General features: G+C 38.1%; 1 protein-coding gene across 1 annotated transcript; it reads left to right on the top strand.

Annotated features, from left to right (window-relative positions):
• Positions 1-1,964: 1,964 nt before the first annotated feature.
• On the top strand, positions 1,965-8,814 carry si:dkey-39a18.1 (uncharacterized protein LOC557637 homolog). Its single transcript, XM_060889609.1, has 6 exons — positions 1,965-2,387; positions 2,860-2,925; positions 3,085-3,211; positions 4,676-4,872; positions 5,006-5,110; positions 5,915-8,814. Exons 2-6 carry the CDS (start codon positions 2,879-2,881, stop codon positions 6,540-6,542), a joined length of 1,104 nt encoding a protein of 367 aa, XP_060745592.1. The 5' UTR covers positions 1,965-2,387; positions 2,860-2,878; the 3' UTR covers positions 6,543-8,814.
• The last annotated feature ends 13,706 nt before the right edge of the window (positions 8,815-22,520 follow it).

The following is a 22,520-nucleotide window of genomic DNA, read 5'->3' as shown; positions in this document are numbered from 1 at the left end:
TTTTTTTTTTTAAAAGGAAATTACTCAATATATCATAGTCACTAGTGTTACAGGTGCTGAAAGGCTTAATGCCCTGATTACCAGAATATATAAATCACTCCGTATAAGACGTATAGTAATTGTATGCTCCATGTGCTGGCAGCAAGAAACATTCTTTAAGGCATAATGTCACTAAAAGTCATTTTCTGTTCGCCTTTTTTGCTCATTGTAGATGTCCGAGAAGTCATTGAATCGTATCTTTGTTGTGTGTTTACATAAATGAAATCAGCTTTGGGACAGTGTGAAATTAATCGTTTGTCAGCAGCATGATGAATTTCTTGGCACATATCATAATATTTGCTTCTGTTTTTTTGATGGATTTAAGAACTGTGCATTCAGGGAGGAGGAATTCTAACTGGTGCTGTGTGTGTGCCAATATTCAGGATATGTAGTGCCTGTAAAACACATTAGGAAAACAATCTTATTGGTTATGAAGCCCACACATTGATTACGGTGGTGAAGTATACATGGTTCTTATAGAATTATGGGTATTGAAGGGATTTTTTTGTAAGTTTGTTAATTCAGCAGTTGCAATCACATTTTTGTCTTCCATCAAAATACAGTGTTTTTTTCTTTTTCTACTTTCATCTGTTAGAGGGAGCCTTTAGACAACCCCAGGGGACTTGATGGACCCCCTATTTGACACTACAGACTGTTTATACATACCAATCAGCCTACGTGACATGTCTTTAGACCTATGAAGCATACATACATACATACATGCATACATACACACACATGGTGGAGTCAAGAATCAACCTCCGAGCCTGGAGATAAGACGAAGACGTGCTATCCACTCCGCCGCCCTGCCTTCTTCCTTCTTCTATACGTTGTTTAATTTTTCACTACATTACCTTAATGGGAGAAGGAAAAAGACATCAATTATATTATGCTATGCCTCATATACCACAAGTTAAAATGCTGATCTTTTTTTCAGTTAAGGAAGACAAATGCTTTATGATTGTTGTTTTGCAACTGTCTGTTTTTGTGTCCCCACTTAAAACTGAGTTAATCATCCAGCACAGCACAAGCTCACTGCTGAACACGTCCACGTTTCAAATACCGTGTATGACGTCGTCAGTCGAGAAAGTTGCTCAGTAATGAAGGTCTACCAGGAAAGTAAATATCAACCGAGTACCTTAAGGGTAAATGTGTGTGTGTGTGAATGAAAGGCTTAGGTAATGATTGCTGTAGCTGGAATCAGCCCACGGGGGAATGCAGCAGGAGACCAGAACAAGCCAAATGTTTAGTCTGTGCACCTTGTTCCCTTTCGCTTGTCCATTGAACAGAGTCTCCTATCCACATCTGAAGGATACAGCAGCATATAATACAACTAGTGACAGTTGGATAAATCATGTCGTATGTATTACACTAATGGATGCTGAAATGTCAGAAAATGGTCTTAAACTGTACATTTTCTTGTACTTGAAAAGTACTTAGAAAGTTGCATGGAGTATACCTTTTAAAAGCTAAAGTCTAATTATGGTCCGTATACAGTATGTAAGTTATTATTTTTTAAAAGCTACACCGTATTTGTTTGTAGGTCACAAGTCTATAAGATGTACCTTTGAGAGTACCACCCCAATAATAAGAAAATCTACAGTTTAATACTCTTGTCTTTCTGAGTGCAAGGATACACGTCCCTCCAAATTTATTGGAACAAGACTCTGTTTTGTTTTTGCTATACTTTGAACTATTTGTGTGCAATGAAAAGATAAATATCTGTTGCGCTCACCAACTTGATGCAGTTGTTGTAAGTAATGCATATTCGACCAAACAATACGATTTATTCGCTTCAATTTACTTTGTTATTTTTGCTCACTGAAAAATTGTGTGGTTGGCCAGCATTGGTGCCACATCCTAAATGAATACATCTAGATGTAAATATCAGGGAACGAAAGCTGAGTTTCTGATCTGTCGTCTCATATTCGTTCATCTTCTGATCTCAAACCCAAAATGACTTGTGTATAGCGAACCGACATCATCAAAAACCATTGGCCTGGTTGTTCCAATACTTTTGGAAGGAGCCGTATACACTGATCGTATGGTTTGACGTAGTGATCCTTTAGCAAACTGTGCTGTAAGCAGAAGGAATTTCTCAACTCTGCATGGGGTCTTGCTAAGAAGCAGCAGCCAATCAGAAGCCAGAGGTTTAACCTGTACTGTTGTGCTAGAGCAGCCAAAGTAATGTCAGTTCTTCACCGCAAAGTGACTCCTACTGAAGCGTAGTCAACTCAGTTATATTCAGGTATATTTTGATTTGCTTTATTCATCCTGTAGCACATAACCATATGACAATTAACTGGATTTTAATGCTGTTCTTGGCACTTTGAAAGTCTCCACTAACGGTAAGAAAAGTTTTCACTTATTTTGTGTTGCTTTCATTTTGTTCTAAATGGAACGTGTATAGTCAGATGTGAGATTGGAAAAAAAAAAAAATACATGAATGGATAGAAAAGAACAGAGGCATATGGTGGTTTATTTCATGGTGGATTGTGCACTTGATTAATTTATCTTTGAGCACAGGATTCTTCTGGATCAGCAATAGAAGAATTATCACCATTGTGCCTGAAAAGAAATGTATTTTCTTTTTCCTCAGTGCACGCTTTGCTTTAATACAGCAAAACACCAATTTATATGCTAATGCTTTCTCGTTACTAATGGAATTTTAGAAACCATGCTAGTTAGAGTAAGAGTGAAATCACTGCAAAACAAAAACCTCAACTTTAATTAAAAACTATTATTTAGAAGATTGAAGGGCTCAGGATTATTGATTATAAGAAAAAATAACTAATTTTCTAAAATGTTTCCCATCTTGAGATAATGTACAGCAAAGAAAATGGGCATCACAGATAAACACGCGGTCCTGGAGGAGGCCGCAAACTGGTAAGAGGCAGCAGAAAACTTTTTAGATGGCTGTAAAAATCTACTAAATATAATTTGTCGTTTGAAATATCACTATCATTTTACACAGTTTTGAGCACCACTACTTTGTCAGTAAGTCTTTAAAGGAAGAATAATGCATAGCTTTTGCTTTGACTTCAGGCCTGCTGAGCTACATTTCCATAAAATAAACCGCCGTAGGATGAGAAGGAGGAATCAGTCTCCTTCCCGTGAGGTTTCTCCAGTACCATCTTTCTTCTCTGAACCGGTTTCTTCCAGAAAGCGTAAGGTAACCGCTGAGAGGATGTCGGCTCTGTCACATGCTGATAAGGACACATTTCTTGTGGCTACTTACTCATGATTAGGGACGTAATCGAATGTCATTTTTGGCATAAACAGGTAGTGGGTAACTCTTTACATGAATGATCTAAATGACTACATATGTACTAATCACAATCTAATGAAGCACTAACCTTTACTACAATGTAAGTCTTTCATGTGACTAGCTTATGTGACCAGTTGGTTAAAGCATTAACGAACACATACTGTAGAGCTAAACTAAATCACACATGCTCTACAAGAAAGAATATAAATGAAACATGTACAGTGCGGTTTGTTCATCCTTGTGGGTAAATGAGCAGAGCCTCAGGCCCACACCACCCAGAGCAAAAAAAGAATTGAGATGAAATATTTTAGCGGTGTTTATTACTAGTTTGATTTTCTAGGTTCAGGGTAAAATATAAATTTAATCCAAAGACATACAGTGTGTGCAAATTATATACTGTATATGTAATGTGTGTGTGTGTTATGTAATAAGTGTGTGTATATATATATATATATATATATATATATATATATATATATATATATATATATATATATATATATATATATATATGTATATATATATATATATGTATATGTAATAAGTATATAACTACATAAAGACTTTGAAATGATATATGTTTAATTTGTATTCTGTCTTATAGAGCATGTTTGGTATAGTGTGTTATTAGTGTGGTATAGTGTAATTAATGCATTAATTAACAAACGTACTTAAGAAGGTCGTAATTCATACATAACTCATTAGTTGGTGATTAGTACATACCATAACATTATTAGTTTCTATTTAATAATTAAGTATTTATTCAGACATTAGTGCATGACTGTTTATGAACAGTTATTGTAATACGCTTCAAACATACAAACACAGATCCGAACCTTGTTAAAAAAGTCCACAAGGTTTATGGTTGAGACTAGATTTGTGCCTTGGGACAGGGATCAACAAAAATTTTATGCAAGCTGGAGGTTTCTATTTTCATCTTAGAAATCTGGACATGAAAGCCTTCACTGATTCATTTTTAGTGAGCGCCTGGACGTCATAGACGTTTATATTCAGCTACTAGTTTGTGTACACTTTAGACTAGAGAAGCAAGTTAAGTTCTAGGATTTGTTGCAGACAGTTACAAACAAAATAAGTGCATAAGAGGGATGGGAAAATAAATTGTGTGTACATATTGAGTTGAGAGCAGTTATAAAGTTTAATGATGTAGCTGAGGATGAGGAAGGTTAAAAAGGTTTAAGCTACATCCACTGGTTTAAATCTAAATCCAACATCATTATTGAGAGTACTAAACCATTACAGATAGAGAAAGTGGCAGTTTTACACTAATTCTACATATAAAAAAATATATATTAATCATACATTAAGCTAATATGTAAAAATGTTGTGTCATGTTTATATCATTTGTAGGATGTAACTGCCAGACTGCCTTGTCTCATTAATGAAGCTCATCAGGACGAAGATGACAATGACGACATTCAGAGTTTTAAAAGCCTTCCGACGGTGATGCGCACATTAACCTCCGACACTAAAGTGAACAGGTCGCATACGAGAAGCAAAGAACAAGGCGTCTCTGACTTGAGCCTTCCGCTTCTTGTCACGTCCAAGTAATGAAATAACTTTGTTAGAATATATGAAATTAACTCTATTAATCTCTGATGGAATGATTGAAGCCTTAAAATGGTCCACCATGAAATAACTGTACCTGCTGTGAAAATAGAACATTAAATGTTTCCGCAGATGTACTCTGGTGGTAAAAGGCACTGGATGTACTCGCACCAGGGGATTTCTCCCTACCATCAAATCCACACTTGTGGAGAGACCACCATGCCGAGCAGGATGCAGGTAAAAACACCCCTAAAGACAGCTGCACTACAAAAGGCAATAAACCTGGAGACTACCATTAGCTAAAAGGCTACGATGTTCTCATTTATCCAAGAAGAGAAAATTCCTTCTTCTTTATCACTTTGAAATATGCCCAGGTGTCTCACCCACAATGCTTTTAGCTGTTGCTTTCAGCTGAACTTCACTTTGCAGTGAAGTTAAATTAAATTCCACAAGTGCAATTTTAAAAGTGCACAGCTAATATCTCGCACAGCAGAAGCACACAGAGCTATTTTCTGCTTATTGATGATTTAAAGGCTGGTTGGTCACAGCACTGAGAGAGAGAGAGAGCGAGAGCGAGAGAGAAAGGGGGAATGAGAGAGAGCGTACGAGAGAGAGAGAGAGAGCGGGGGGGGATGAGAGAGAGAGAGCGAGAAGGGTGCACATTTCCATAGCTGTCAGCTTCTACAGCAGTGAGAGGAAATGAATTAAAAGAAACTGTTTACGAAGAAAACAAACTAGGAAGGTGAGATAAATGTATTTATTTATTTCTTTAATGAAAATGGATTAGAGCAAAAAGAAACTAAAAACACTAGGCAGAAGGCAGGAACAAACCAGTCCACAGGGTTTATTCCAATCCTAGGGACAATTTTTGAGTAGCTCATCCACTTACCAGCTGGAAGGTAGATGGAAAAGGAAGAAGTCCAAAGAAACACACATGGACATATAGTTGAATCCAAGTGAACTTTGATTTCACTTATTGTTTCCTTTGTGTAGCCTTCACATCAAATTTTAATTCTGTTCTGTTATTTCTTGCTTTTGAAGGCCAGACAATGTTGACATAGGTTCAACTCAGCATCCTCACCCAGTCAGTGATCCTCGGTACGCACCACTCAGTGAGAGCTGTCCTAAAAAGTCATGGAATATAAAAGCAAGCTGTCAACACCTGCCCTTATCCTCCTCTAACAAAGTGTCCCTGGGTCCCCGAATCACATTCCAGAGTCCAGTGGTACAGGGCATCTACCCCATCTCTCCTGACTTGATGAAAGAGAGCAGACACAATGTGCAGGCTTGCAGACCTCTGCGACCTGTGCTGAAGAGAGCACAGGTGCTGAACCGAGGAGCTCTCCGCTGCCTTATAGAGGAAAGCTACCTCCCCTGCTCAAACAACCCACGTTTGCTTGAGCCATTTTCAGGCTTTAAGGAACACCTTTGTCATCAGCTTCTTAACTCCCCCTTGCCCTGCCATGCAGCTCTGCCACACGTCAACTCTCATCACCTCTTACAGCTAGAAGCTTTGCTGCCTGTGCCTCAGGGACTAGGCAGTTCCCTGATGCAGCGCACTGTGGAGCTCTGCAACCCACAAGGGAGACAACTTCCCTGCATCACCATGACCCGTCCTACACCTTCTCCTAAACATTTGCACAACACTGAAAACAGGCATGTAGCCTGAGTGCATGTTTTTTCCACTGGAAAATTATGACCTCTTTTCTCTGCCTTGTGTCTCAGCAGCCCCCTCCAAAAGTATTGGAACAGCAAAGTCTTTTTTTTTTTTTTTGTTGTTGTTAGCAGACAAAAAGTGATGATAAAAAAAAAGTATTTAGAGCACTATATCCCTTGCTTTCAGTAAGAGCATTGTGTCAGTGATCCACTGACATAAGCAGTTGCTTTTGAAGAATACTATCCAGGTACTTGACACGTTTGCAAAAATATAATAAATAAATTGCATGCAACAGAACAGACAGCTGTACATAATGTCACCTACTAAATATGTCACATAAATAGTTCAATGGCACCCACCTGTCATTTAATAAATATAAATACCCTTATTTCTGGAAAGTCCCAGAGTTTGATAAATAAAATATCTAAAGTCGCAGTATCATAAGGATGAAGTTGCAATCAAAAAATACTGGACAAATATCTGAGACTCTGCATACAGGAGACATCCACAAATAGTCAGTGATTAGGTAAATAACAATCATAGTGCAATGATTTCAGGATGTAACACTCCAATATATGGAAAAATTCAAAGGGGTGGCTAGTTATACAAGTCACTGTACATCACTTTAATCTTCATCAAAGAATTAACTAATCCAATGGGTCATATGCCCGCTGTCTGCTTTGCATACACCCTAGAAGAACCACTATTCACTGGTAAATAATGCTGTCTTCTTTCTCAACAGTGGGAATAACTTGCCATGGGTTTATTTAACAACGTGTCTTTACTGCATTAGCTATGCAGGGGAAGATCTTGCAAAATGAATAAATCATAATTAAGTGACTGATTTCACAGCTGCATTAAAACTGCTCATACAAATTCCACCTACTTGCCTGATGCTATAAAGAGCCACACAGGACAGGAATTAATTCACCTCTGGGAACTGTGAAGAAGTAACAAATATCATTACAGCAATGCTGAATAGTCAGCAGAGAGATTGGATGTGAGAACACAAAACGTCTGGCTCAGAACTCTAACCTTTAAGCCATCACATAATTCTACAATTTCATTTCTTAATTTTTTAATCCAGCCATGATACATACTTGGAATTTTTTTTTGTTACAACCTGGAAATGAGATGTACATAAAACATCCAATAATATTGAAATGATTGGAAAAATATATTTAGTTTGCCATGAGATAAATGGTAACACTCGACACAATGCTACCACCATCCTGCTTCACTGTGGGAATGCTGGTGTCATTGTGGTGATCAATGTTGGGATTCTGACAAATGTAACATGTTGTTTCAAAGCCAAAATCTTTGTCCCATAAGACCAGACGGCATTTTTTTTTTACATGTTTTGCTGATTCTCCTGCCTTTTGGCAAACTTCAAATAGAATTTCATTTAGTCTTCTAGAAAGCTTGCTTCAGTATCTTCACAGTGTGGGATATCTATATCTATATATTCCATTCTATACATGACGGATGCTTTTCCAATATTTGGTTTTGGAATTACTTTGATGGATTTTCCAGGTCTTCACTATGCTCTGAGCTGTCAAATCATTTCAGAATTTTCAGCCCCAGGAGGTCTTTATGTACAGGCCATATCTGTGTAGGAGGCTTTCAGTCTGCAGCTTGTTAAAGGAAGTCAATAAGATTCAACAGGATGCGTAGGAAGGGGAGCTATTTTATACCATGACATGCATCTATCAAGGCGTTCAGGCTTTCAGCCATTGCAGTGAAGATTTTTCATCAATGTCACTAAAAAGACTGTAATTATTTTCTCTGCTTTCTCTGTGTAAAATCAATGTAGACTGCTGAGTCAGACACTATGCCCAGGAGTGGTTCTCGATCTGGACCTTCTGTTGTTAAGTGTATGGTTGTTATCATCAACTACTTGTAGATTTACTTTCTGACCAAGGCTTTATAAGGAGCCTGGATTTATAATGCGAACTTTAAAAAAAACAATAAAAAAAAGGTTGTATCTTGAGAAACCTAAAATGCCAGTGATTGATAGTTTTAGACATATGACTGCTTGTGTCTCTGGTGAGTAAAGCATGAAGTCCTACACAATAAGCGTATCTCCTATATAATAAATTTGGGTTTGGTGTGTTGTTTTGTTAGTTTACCTCTTGAAAATATGACCAAATTTCATTAACCAGTTATATTTTCATTTTGAGACGTTTTGCTCATTGAGTAAATAAAAATCTACTTTTAAATATACGTTTTGTTTGTTTGTAGATGCCTACACCAATTTTAGCTATTTCTATAAACAGTTTCCTTACTGTCCAATCACTTTCATGCTAGTATACACAACATATCTAACAATGTTTATGGTGGTCAAATGTTATAAGAAATGATAAGCGTTACTCATATCAGGTCAAAGCTGGTCTATAACATTGCTGTTGTTTTAGTCAGTGTTTCAGGTGTGTAATCTTGCCTTGTCTCAACTAAAAATCAAGCACATTAAACAAACAATCTGTGCTTACAACAAACCACGCCATATGTCCATTCGTGTAAGTTGTATAAACTGTTTGCTTAGAGTTTTTACTCTGAAAATATTTTGAAAAATCAATGATTGAGAAAGTCATCCACCTCACACATAATATTACAGCCATTACTGTATTACTACTACTTCTAAAACGTAGCACATACATTTTTTGTCCAGGACAAACATCAAACAGAATTTTCAAATCCTCTTCCAAATTTATGAGCTCATAATTCTTCCTAAATCGCACCCTCTATTGCACTGCTTTATTATTGTAAAGCCCATGCATCTTCTCAGTCGCTACTGATGATGTGCTAGTGATGTTTCAGCAAAGCAGGCTTGGATAAATTATCCCCAATGCACACAAAATCTAAGGAGTGTTACACTGTGTGTATTCTTCCAACATGGCAGATAACAATAAGCTGTACGAATCTACAGTCTGGGCTAGATCGAAATCAGCCTCAGCTTCTACTTCCTACAGTTTTTTTGTTTATGGATTTACTGTTCTTGGTTCTTAGCTGTTGTAAACTTTTACAACAAATAAGACAGTGTGTTTACAGCACATAAGACAATGTGAATGCCAAAATCTGAGCCTTACTTTTATGTATTTCTTACTTGAAAGAGAGGAAAGACTTAATATACCAGCTGGCTGTGCTGGTATCTCCCTGGGGCGCAGTATGCTAAGTAAAGCCTCAGCTCTCATGCACTGTTTCAGGGCAGAGGCAGGCATGGGACTTAAAGCACACTGACACTGCATGTTTCTCAGCCTGCCTTTTGATATATAGCCTGGAACAATGAGGCAAGCCTGTCACAACTGTGAAATATAAAGAACGCCTGCCAAGCCAAGCAAGGAAAATGAGGAAGCACACTGGCTTGACAGAGACAGAAATTAGTCCCTTGCCTTGCTTTCGTTATAGCATTGTTTTTTGTTGCCACCAATACCCAATAGATTTAGAAGGTCCTCTCATACAACGCTTAACCTCCAGGTAGTACTGAAGCAAACAAGCACTCAAATCAGGACAAGCGTCTGCTCCCCTGCTGTGCTTCTAACTTCTGGTTTCACGCTCCAGTTATGTGGTGAGCCATTACCTAGCCTCCAGCGACCCCTGCACCTCCTGCCATAGCCAGGCATTCCTTTCATTCCTGTGTAGAGATATGACAGCTTGGGTGTATTTATTCTAACCAAAAGACACTGAGATTAAAAAAACCCGGAACAATCCTGTTTTCAGAACTCTGTAAGAGATGTGACATTATAAAACTAAAATGTGGCCTAGTTTTCTTGCAGGAGGCTGGAATATGTTTCACAGAAAGACCCTGCTGGGAAACCTAGGAGTAAATCAAGTAGGACTGTATTTCCCAAAAGCATTGCAGTGCAAAGATCATGATTAAACGGTAGCACGAGTATCACACTGAACACTTTCTCTAACAGTTCAGATAGTCTTAGAGTCTAAGACCTACAATACATGTGAGAAGCTAAGTCCTAGACTATATATTTTGTTTGCATAGAATGAAAAAGTGGGGGGGCACGGTGGCTTAGTGGTTAGCACGTTCGAATCACACCTCCAGGGTTCGATTCCCACCTCCGCCTTGTGTGTGTGGAGTTTGCATGTTCTCCCCGTGCCTCGGGGGTTTCCTCTGGGTACTCCGGTTTCCTCCCCCGGTCCAAAGACATGCATGGTAGGTTGATTGGCATCTCTGGAAAATTGTCCGTAGTGTGTGATTGCGTGAGTGAATGAGAGTGTGTGTGTGTGCCCTGCGATGGGTTGGCACTCTGTCCAGGGTGTATCCTGCCTTGATGCCTGATGATGCCTGAGATAGGCACAGGCTCCCCGTGACCCGAGGTAGTTCGGATAAGCGGTAGAAAATGAGTGAGTGAGTGAGAATGAAACAGTTCATCTGGCACGTTAGTTATTTTTATTCAATTCAATTTGATAGACAGTGTCACAAAAAAAAAAAAATACAAAAAAATGTTGATTTATATAATGAGAAAGCAAGAGGAAAAGGGTTTAGTTAGGAGCATACTAAACTAAAATGCACTTAATCCACTTAACCACTAGACGGAGACACTGCCTTCTTCTCCTTCTTCTCCTTCTCCTTCTTCTTCTTCTTCTTCTTCTTCTTCTTCTTCTTCTTCTTCTTCATTTTTCACACACCCAGATATGTATATCTTTTCACACAAGGTGGCAGCAAAATCCCAAGTCATGCAATCTATAGTTTATGTTAATCAAGTACCCAGTGCACCGTCTGTCCTCTTCAAACTTGTACATGTTTCATGGAAGAACACTAACTGTGGTGTCTGAGACAAATCGCTCTTTTGACAGTTTCCGATTTCACAGGCTGCTGCTAAATCCTAAATGAAATGCCACCTCAGCATATCAGGGGTTCTCTCTGGGCAGAGCGACTAATCTGCTCAGATGAACTCTACCTTGGATACACTGCTCACTATAGCTCTTAATTCCTTGATGCACTTCAAATAAATCAGTGACATACATTTCTAACTGGTGTTGTAATACCAAATAATAATAATAATAATAATAATAATAATAATAATAATAATAATAATTCATTTTCTGATATACCACAAAACATGATTATAGGCTTGACTTAATAAATAGAGGCCACTTGTCAATTGTGCTGGAATCTAACTAAATGTTCAACAATGTTCAAATGTTTAATGTACAACAACCCTGCTATATTTTTTTTAATAGGATTGTTCATTGATTAGTTCATTGATTAGTACATGTACTTAAAGATTTCAGGGAGCTCAGCTTCACCCTTGGCTGAGTGGATGAACTGCATGAACTGCATGAACGATCAAGTATTAAAATGTTCCTAATAAAGTGGCCAGCATTTGTAGGTTTATAGGAGTTAGCTCATTGAATTGTACATATTGATTTATTTATTGTATCTGTTACAGACTACAGCAGGATGCTTCAGGAGCACCAGGACTCACAGTTCAAAAGGCCATTCCTCTGAGAGGCCTATGATAATGTGCTGATGCCTGGTGTGAAAGAGGGTGTGGATTCTTTCATCAAGGCTTTCATCGTTAGTCTAGGTTGTTCTGCTGCATGTATAGAAACATTGGCTTCTCAATTTCATCCAAAAGAACACACACACACAACAAACTTAGCATAGACTTACCACCTGTTCAAAGGATGCTACATAATATGGCCAGTGTTATCTCAAGGGATCAGTGACATTTATATAGTGTATATGAATATCTGAAAGATAAGCAATGCAATAATGACTGTGTCAGTTCGCAGTGTCAGTCCAATTCATGAGGATAACGTCAGGGTGACTTCTATTAGTAGAGGACTTTGCCTCAGCGATATCTGCATGACTAGCACAGCAGTTACGTCTTCTTCTTTTATTAAATACTGTGAGTGAACTACACAAAGTGATTTTAACTATTGGAGTCTGGCAGTGTTCAGCCTTTATCGCTCAGCTACACGACAGACAAAATCCTGTATGGAGATGATAGAGGAAACTAGACTTGTATGCATTTCTTAAATCAGATTAAATCAGTTAATCATCTACAGTCTCCATCTAGGCCATTTTACTTCTTTAAGGCTGACTCTATCAGACCCCATGCTGAGATTTGATATTAAACCCTGGTTAAATTTTAGGCTTACCACTAGTTAAAATTTGAACCACGGTTGTGCAGAACATGACTGAATTTGCTATTTATACTTGGCTAATCCTTAGCCATAATAAGGCTCTATGGTCCTTTGTTAATGCAGCCCCATGGCCTCCTAAAAGCCAGATTATCTTCTGCCCCTGTGCTTTATACCTTTGTCTGCCTATTGTCTATAAGCACATCTTTTTTTTATTATTTTATTTTTTATAAAAAACAATATTAAATGCTTCACATACTCAACCTTATTTATCAATTATTTTGCAAAGCTCTATGTAAATGTTTTTGCAGAACAGGCCAGATTTACAAAAGACGTCGTAATGCTGATGTGCATATGTTGATAAATGACAGTCATCTAACAATTGCCAAGCCCATTCATGAAAAATGCAGAACGCAACAAAGCGATAATTAAACTGTGAAAGTTCTCCTCCTATAATTAGAATGATGGAAAGATTTATGAAAAGATTTATGCTCTTAACTGTATTTACAATCTTAATATGTTTAGATTGCTTTTTAATGAATTCATATAAAACAACATTTGTGTGTATAATTCAATAAATACGTGATTGAGACATTATCCTCATATAAAACTGCAGTAATTTACGCCATCTGTGCAAACTGAACATTTTTGATATTTAAAATGTACTGTCTCACTGGCTCAATATTTTTCTAACCCAACTGGATTTTTATAAATAGAACATTTCTTGTACTATTACTTCTGGGTATGATTAACTTATTAGTGTGTAGTTTAATGAACAAGGCGCATTGTGAATTCTCTCTTTCCTTTATAGCAAACAACCCTGGCAATTATGCACAGAAATGTGTGTAAGAATGGTACCCAGGTTGGGAATAGATCTAGACTGCACATCCATTTTCTCATCCACTTATCCTACACGCGGTTGTGGGGAACCTTAAGTCTATCCCAGATGACACGGGCACAAGACGGGGACACCCTAGATGGGGTACCAAGCCGTTCATTTACTACAGACAATTTAGCCACACCAGTCAGCCTACATCACACCACAGTAACCCAAGGAAACCCCTGAAGTGTACAAAACTTTTTTATTTACAGGTTTCATCCATGCTATCCATTACTAATAAATTGATATGCAAACTAGCCTTACAAGCCTTACACACCTTTCAATTCTTTCCACTCAACTGTGGTGAAACACAAGCTAGTTAGTAGGCCAGGGTGAGAGGGTTCACTTCGTTTCTCCAGCATCCATATTTGGAACCTGTGTCATTCAGTCCATTTCATAATAGCCTCTGCCAAGACAGCGAGAGCTCCAGTGGCCCTGCTCCCATCAGCACATGCCAGGAGTCGACCTTAAAATGGCTGCACTCTTGGCTGCACCCTATGCCACTTCCGCACTGGCATGTTGTGGCCATGGCCAGCAAGAGCTCACTAAGCCATTTATTTCAGGCTTTCCAATTTAAATATGTGTCTACCATGCAAGTCAGTTAATTTCTACTTCGTAAATATGACTTTGCAACTAGCTAGTTTAATGTCATTGTGTAATTTAACTGGTTAAGGGTATAAGGTACTGATCAAAAGGTTGTTAGTTCAACTACCACTGTTCACGGTTCACTTTTCTCTGAGCAAAACTCTTAACCCTCAAATGCACAGTTATATCCTTTTAAAAGATGCTTTTAACTACAGCTTGACTTTGAAAAGCATTTATTTTGTTATCTTAAATTTCAAGATTATTGGTTCATAGATATTGAGATGCAGTCATGTTACATCACATTGTTCCGTACCTAAATCATACTAATTGTCAGACTGCGGCAGTTTGAGTTTCCATGACCTGCATATGTCTGTCAGGAGTGAGTGACAGTCACATTACCCACCTATATATTTTTACATGAGCAGGCAAGAAATTCTTGTTTCTATTTCACCTGTTTATTTTGTACCATTCAGTGATACATGATACTGGGAAACAGTCCTTTTCATCTACACCAGGTTTACACTGTGGTACTTTGCATATATTCTATATATTGCAAATTCTATATATTGTAGCTAACATAATACAGTAACTTAAATTAGACCGTTCATGTACACTGCCCCATCTCCACTGTCCCACAAGCAGAATATACAGCAGCATTGCTAATGGGATTAGTCAAGTCAAAAAAGGGCTTAAAAAAGAAAAGAAAGAAGAAAGTGAGAGGGAGTGGAATACAGATTAATCATTTACGTAGAAAACTTGTACCTACAAAGGGGTCTGTCGATTTAATATGTATGAGACTCAGGACATGAAACATGGTTTGATTATTAAAAGCAAAGGAATTGTTTTAGGAATTGAAAAAAAAGACCCCAGTGGAAAACATAAGAGTGAAAAATGTCAAAGCAAACTAAGTGTGTCAGAGAAATCCCACGACGTACATAATTATCTTACCTTACCCTGAAATGTTTTGTCGTTGTTTCCAATTTTCAGACTACACAATTTGGTCTGTCCTAGAAGATCAACAATGACAGAACATTTGCAGGAAAATAATGCTTGGCTTGCTTATGTGCAGAGGTTCACTGCTTATTCATCTTCACCGCTGAGTGAACTTTACAAAGGCTAATGAATAAAATCAGGACAAAGTAACACAAAATTCAAAGATAAGCTATAATAAATATTTAAAAATGTACAAGAAATACTAATGACTGGTAACTGATTAGTAGCTGTAAACTGTGTGTGCGTGTGTGCGCTTGTGTGTGTGTGTGTGTGTGTGTGTGTTTGTGTCTGTGTAAAGCAGGCAAAATGCAGACTGACCCTGCAGCCGTAAACTAATCCAGCCATAAAGACAGCCCTCAACCCAGAATAAAAGGCCAGGTGGTTGGGGGCAGGGGACATCTGGACCGCTTTAGAACCCACCAACCCACCTATCTGTGCTCCATATTGACTGCTGAAAATAAAGCGACTTGTTCCTGGAGGTTAAGTCGGTCTGCTCACTTCTTCGTGTCTGTTAATAGATGTGCAGGGGGGAGATAGATAGTCCGTCAGCTAAAACGGCAGTCTTCCTTTTTTTAAATTGCATCACCTGTGCTACACTCCATCTCCAATAGACATCTACTGGCAATTGGGGGAAAATGTTTCTGGGAAGTGTGTGGTATTTGCAGGGTGACATGGGATTGGAGATGAGAATGCAGTCAAGGGCAATGAAGACAATTTCCCAGCTGATCTTTCCTGACTGGAAAAGAGACCCCTGGAGGGCTGTGGTTATGACCTCTGATCTTGATGACTGACAAAGCCAGCCTGCCAATCAAAAAGAAAGGCCACAATCCCAAGTACCATACAGTAATAAAAGTAAAAATTTAAACCTTGTAAGTCACTATAAAACATGTGTCTGTAAATCTCATGTGAGAATTTTCTTTTCTCTTACATTGATCAGAAAATACAAGAAGGAAGGAACTCCACGTGTCAGTTATTCTGCCTTATCAGTTATTATCATATTTATGACTTTCTATATTGAGTGTTTAGACATGGTTAATGATGCTGTAAATTTGGCTGTCTGGACTTTTCAGGCCTTGTGTCTTGGGTGGTGTGTGTACTGCCTCCATCTGTGCCATGTGAATGATACATTCTTACACACAAACACACACACGTATGGCTCTCTAGCCTGAGACCCCATCCTTAATATTTTCATTGCTATAGCAGCACAGATGGGCCCAGATGGCATCGAGGCAAGGGCAGACGTATTGAAAAAGTTGACTATTCTTGAATAATGATAATACAATGCATAGATAAGTACATCATTTGTTAAATAAACCATTGATTTGTAAAAATCGATATAATACATTTTTAAAAAGAAACAAGACACCAATATTATATGCAACCAACTGCATTTAAAACAGAAAGCAGGCCTAATCTCTCTCTCTCTCTCTCTCTCTCTCTCTCTCTCTCTCACTCACACACACACACACACACACACACACACACACACACACACACATGTGTCTCACATTCAGTTGCCCATGAAATATTTATTCTTGTCCTGAGATCATTGGGTGTAATGCAGATATACATCCTGTACTGGACACCAGCTCATCACTGGGCACCATGCACACTTACATGTAGAGGCATTATGTTTTAAAATAAGTTTTTTAAATAAATTAGATTAATAAATTTGTCCATATGCACATTGTGTGTGTTAGATTGTGCAATGTTGTGTTAGACTGAAAAACGAAATTAGTCCTATGCAAAACAAGCATAATTTAAAGACAAAAAGTATATTAAATCAGGAGAAGATTCAAAAAAAGCTATAATAAATATTGTAATATAAGAAAGAAATGTAAAGACAACTGGTAACTGATCTTATAGTGTGTGTGAGTGTGCAGCCCTGGGGTACACCAATAAAAAAAACAAAACTGTTAGATTTGTAACCTGAACTAGGACATTTTTTCCAGCTTAATACTATGTCCCACATACATTCTGGTTCTTTTGTTTACTAAGTCCTTAGTAAGGGTATTAGGACTTGAAGGATACAGTTGATCATTCCATAAGAAAACGTTCCAATGAGGATGATTATTCATATTGTATAATTGTATGTGAAAAAGAAAGATAGAACGAGTGTATGTGTCTCAAGGAGGCAATAAACACCCCCACCCCCACCCCAGCTTTCCATTCTAATTTGATTTGGTTAACAAAATGTCTGGGGCAAAAAAAACTATTGGCACACTTGTCTGGAACAGGCACAGAGGCCATCAGATTTATGACACATTTGCATGGTGGTTGTGCTTTGTACTGAACTATATTGCCTGTGACAAGCACTAGAGAGACATCTGATGGTTTCTGCGTCAGGTTCTGGGCTTTTGCTGTAGACATTTACATTTGGCATTTGGCAAACACCCTTATCCAGAGCAGCCTACATTTAATCTTATGTATATGACGAAGCAATTGAAGGTTACGGGCCTTGTTCAGGGGACCAGGGGTGTCAGATTGGTGGGCCTGGGATTTGAACTCACAAGCTTCTGATTAGTAGTCCAACACCTTAACCACTGGCAAAAGAGATGAGTAATGACCAAGAGACACCAACCCTGGCTGTAGATAATGTCAATAAATGATGATAAAGAGTATGATCCAAACCATTGAATGATTAGAAGCTGAGAAATGGTGTACACGGTCATCTACAAACCCCACGCCATCTTTGATAAGACAAAAGATGCTTGTTTTAAACTGTAGTATCAGATATTCTTGTTTATGTTCTCCATCTTTTTATAGGGTTAGCAAAAGCTTTCATTCCCAAAACAGATTAAAAATTATGAAGCAAATAAACTTGTTACTGAAGTTAAATTACGCAGAGAACCAATGACACTGCACTTGACTGTGACTCAGTTTCTGCTCCTGTGGATGGTCTCTCATGGACACCCTAAAACAGACTCCTATCTGGATGCTGTAGATTTGTACCTGCTGATGTAATCTTGAGGAAGAGTGATTATCCTAGGACTCTTTTTCACACCGGACAGTAACTGAATTGTTTCAACACATGTCCCAGGTTGGAAAGCGTTAACGGTGGCCATTCACACTGGAATTTCTGTAAAGCTGTTTGTGGTGATATCTAAAATATCTTGTGAAAAGTGTTGACAAAAAAGTGGAATGAAATGAAAATTGAACTGAGTTTTACTCATGAGTGGTACCAGTTAAACAGAGCCTCAAGCTACAGTAGTAATCCACTAAGCATATGCATTACAGAGTGGCAATTACTTTTCAGGGATGAGCTGTGGTAACACTCCAAAGATGCATACTTTCAACCTCATCAATTATTAAATGGTGCAGTGTTACATGCTGCTTGACCATGCATTTTTTTTTACATCACTGTGGTTGAGGCATTCTGCAAGTGTAAGGGACTTAAAGTTATAGCGCTTCTTAGTTGCAGCCGATTTTTGGGTCTGTTCTCCTGGCATCTCTATATATTTTTATATTACTTTATATTCATCTAAGGATATTTTATGTAATGCTTAATACAAAACAAAACCACTCTCACTCACTCATTTTCTACCGCTTATCCGAACTACCTCGGGTCACGGGGAGCCTGTGCTTCATCGGGCATCACGGCAGGATACACCCTGTACTAGTGCCAACCCATCACAGGGCACACACACTCTCATTCACTCATGCAATCACACACTACGGACAATTTTTCCAGAGATGCCAATCAACCTACCATGCATGTCTTTGGACCGGGGGAGGAAACCGGAGTACCCGGAGGAAACCCCCGAGGCACGGGGAGAACATGCAAACTCCACACACACAAGGCGGAGGTGGGAATCGAACCCCCAACCTGGAGGTGTGAGGCGAACGTGCTAACCACTAAGCCACCGTGCCAGAACAAAACCAATGGATATTAATTAAAAAATAAAAAAAATGATTTTGCAATAAGGATCAAGAGGCATAGATCTTTTAATCTATTAATCGCATCTTATTAGACCATGCTAGCGTCCAACAAGTAACTAACAATAACTAAACTAACTGTCTTCAGATTTTACATTACATTATAAGTATTATATAAGTATGATATATTTATACATTACCGAAAACACCTAGAAAAAATTGAGTTGAAGATCATTGGGTAGTAGAAATGTTATAAGCCTCTAAAACAGCACTGCCCTTTATGTAAACACTTAGTGAGCAACAGAAACACCACACCCCCTATTTAACTCCAGCTGATTGCATGATTCAAGGTGATCATTCTTAAGCTATGCCTAAAAATACTCTTCTCACACCACTGAAATGCAGTTCTTGGTGGTGGAAAAGAGAACATAAGTGCATCTGTAGAGAAACTGAGAAACGTTTCCACATGTTAGGCAAAACTAGTCATGTTAATGTAATAAAGTTGTGTAGGCTTGACATCATTCTTTTTACTCCAGAGTCTAAGAAATGTGCTTTGCACGCCATTTTCTGTGTACTTTAATCTAACTATATAAATGTTTTCCTAAGAATTTATGATGGCTAGTATAAACACTGCTTATCATAAAACCTTTATACATTGTGTGTCCTTTGCGCTCATTAAACACAGTGACAGGCCTCTGGATTCGTCTATATAACAATAGTTCTTTTTTTTTATTATTATTATTATTTTTACAACATTTTTAAAGAGATAACCTGAGGTAATCTCTTTATATATAATATAGCAGGTCTTACTGACACTATGGCAACACATTATAGGAAGACAGACTTTCTATTTTTACATTTCATAATTGGGCTTAAGCATTTATTTAGCATAATGTTAGATGGCAGCATTTGTTGTGTATTTAACTGCAGCTTGAAGAGAAGACTGAAAGATGCAGAAAAAGTATTCACAAAAAGTTAATCGCTTGTTATAGGAAAATGTTCTTGATGGTAACATGTAACCTGACTGTATTAAATTGTACGCAATACACCATAAATAATAAGGTCATAATGAGGTAATAAATAAAAAGGTGTGCTAGTATACATTTTGTATAGAAATGTTTGTGGTTAAAAAGTATAATGTGCCATTCCTTAATTAAAAATAGTTAGCATTGGAATAAACAACACACTATGGCTATATCATGTATTGGTGCATAGCCTGTGATATAACATATCACAATTATACATTATTGCCCACTTATTTCCTACATACATATCACAAACATCCTGCCTGCTGCTGGAAAGAAGACAGGTAACGGAAGTACACGATAACAGACCTGCTGGACCATCAACACGGTTCTCTTATCTCTGCTTCACAAATAGCACACAAGCACATGGTATGTGGTTTGCGAGCTGTAAGAAGTGACAGGTGGTCAGTGACCGGGAGGTTTGATGCTGTTTCTGCCCACTGGGGGTTTAGTGTCTATTTCATGAATACAATAGAAGCTCTATTTCTATTGTAAGATAATTGGTTTAGACACAATTTCTATCATTCTGACAAGGAGTTAACTGGTTAATGGATCTGCACCTCTGGGTAACTGAGATATATAGTGTTACAGTATTTATTGAGGCTGCTAGTAGTTTGAGGTCATAAATTGTCTACATTTCCAAACTCGATTGCAAAATCTTTCCATTTATATCCCCAAACAAATTTGAATAGTTCCCTTAGCTTTGTAAACGAATGCTGCTGCTGGATTGAAATACATGCTCAGCCACTCTCCATCTCAATCGGTCTCAGCTGATAATGGAGATTTGGCGTTGCTGGGCAACAGATTATTTGTGTAACACAGTCCTCGGCTGGGTTTGGTCCTAGCCACTTGACTCACTTCTTTAGAAAGGCTGTTAATTACGTGCATGTACCAGAAAAAAATATTTCAGTTGCCCTTTTAGTGGTTTTCTTGGTTGCATTGTCAAGAATTTATAAAAGTTGTATAAACAGCTTTAAATGTGTATAAATGGCTTTTTCTGATAAATCAGGCAAAAATAATGGAACACTGTATGTTTGCTTTGAAAAGCAGTTGTAATCAGAGCACCAGCTCTGAGAAATAATTCTAGTGTTAGAGAGAAGGAAGCTTTAGGAAGAGATTGGCTGTACAGAAGCAGACATAGAAGTATGTATACGTGTCTTCACTGAACTCCCAGTGATTACATAGCTCTCAGTATTCAGTCTTCAGGCTGTGGGCGGAAGGGTTTCCCTTCATGAAAAGTTGCCAAGCACCTCTGGCTCCTGGTTGCTTGGACTGGGGGATGTTTGTAGTCAAACATGTAGGTACATCTCCTGATTAAAAACTTAAAAAATCCACTATCCACATGAATAAAAAAAACAGAATGTAACTTGCAGCCATGTTTAAGTAAATCTGGCACATCAGAAGTGTAACTGATGTTGAGTGTATCACCAATTCTCACATACGCATTAAAGCGTTGCTCCAGCATGCTTGACTCACCATCACTGCTTCCATAAAAGTCAGTGGTAATGATTCCAGTGGAGTTTTTTAAGCTTTTCCACAAACTCCCACCAGATGGCTACAAAAATAAACCCTGCTAAATATGTAGTATGTGGGTGAAGGAATGCCAGCAGAGCTGACATAAATATGCCTGCCAGTCGCAGACAAGGTACTCTGGGAAAAAGAGGACTGTAATTTTCATAGCACAAAGGGAATTTGCATCCAACCTTCCATCTGAAAGCACATTAAAAAGTAATCAAAACTTATACTGAGGGATCTTTTTTTAATTCAATGTCTCATGCACTGTTATATGCATACCTTTTTAATGTCCAATTATATTTTTCATCTTTTTGATTACTGCCTTTGAAAGTAATTCATTACAAGCAAAATTCCTGGCACCCATAAAAGTGGCCAGTTGACGTAAAACAAGTTGCACAGGAAATCCCACCTCCCACTGCCTCCACATACACATACACACTTCCTGTACCATTCATTAGTCTGTCCTTAGTCATAGTCTGTGCGTATATGTGTATAAGCATATAGATATATAAGATTCTGATAAATATATATATATGTATATTCTGTTTTCCCAGGTTGGATGTGGAGGCAGCGCATCCACATGCTCCAATGAACATGAATCATTGTTGCATAATCCTTTACCATTTCGGTAATTTACTCATCAGTCACTGTGGTAGATTTAAAAGACAGTTCTCCAACTGGATATACATTGATTTTCAATCAATCAGTTGGCTAAGGACAGCATGGATCATGGATCACATGATAGCACACAAAATCTGCTGTCAAATATCCGACCTTCATACAAACCCAATCAGAGACAGGGGTTGACAAATCACTAGCACGAACATTATGTATCGAGGCTCTCTGTTATTTTGATTTGTAGGTTCAAATTGTTGCTATTAATTCCAAATCCCCTGCCTGCTGCAGCACACACATTAGCTGAGATGTAATCTGGCTGATGGTAGGTCTAGGTATTTTAATTAGTGTACACAGATGTCTGGAACATGCAGGTTGTTGTATAAACCTCCTGCACAA

The sequence above is a fragment of the Tachysurus vachellii genome, chromosome 16 (assembly GCF_030014155.1).
Source record: "Tachysurus vachellii isolate PV-2020 chromosome 16, HZAU_Pvac_v1, whole genome shotgun sequence".
Classification (NCBI taxonomy): Eukaryota; Metazoa; Chordata; class Actinopteri; order Siluriformes; family Bagridae; genus Tachysurus; species Tachysurus vachellii.
Note: the sequence above shows the minus strand (reverse complement) of the source record. Positions and strands in the feature narration are given on the sequence as shown.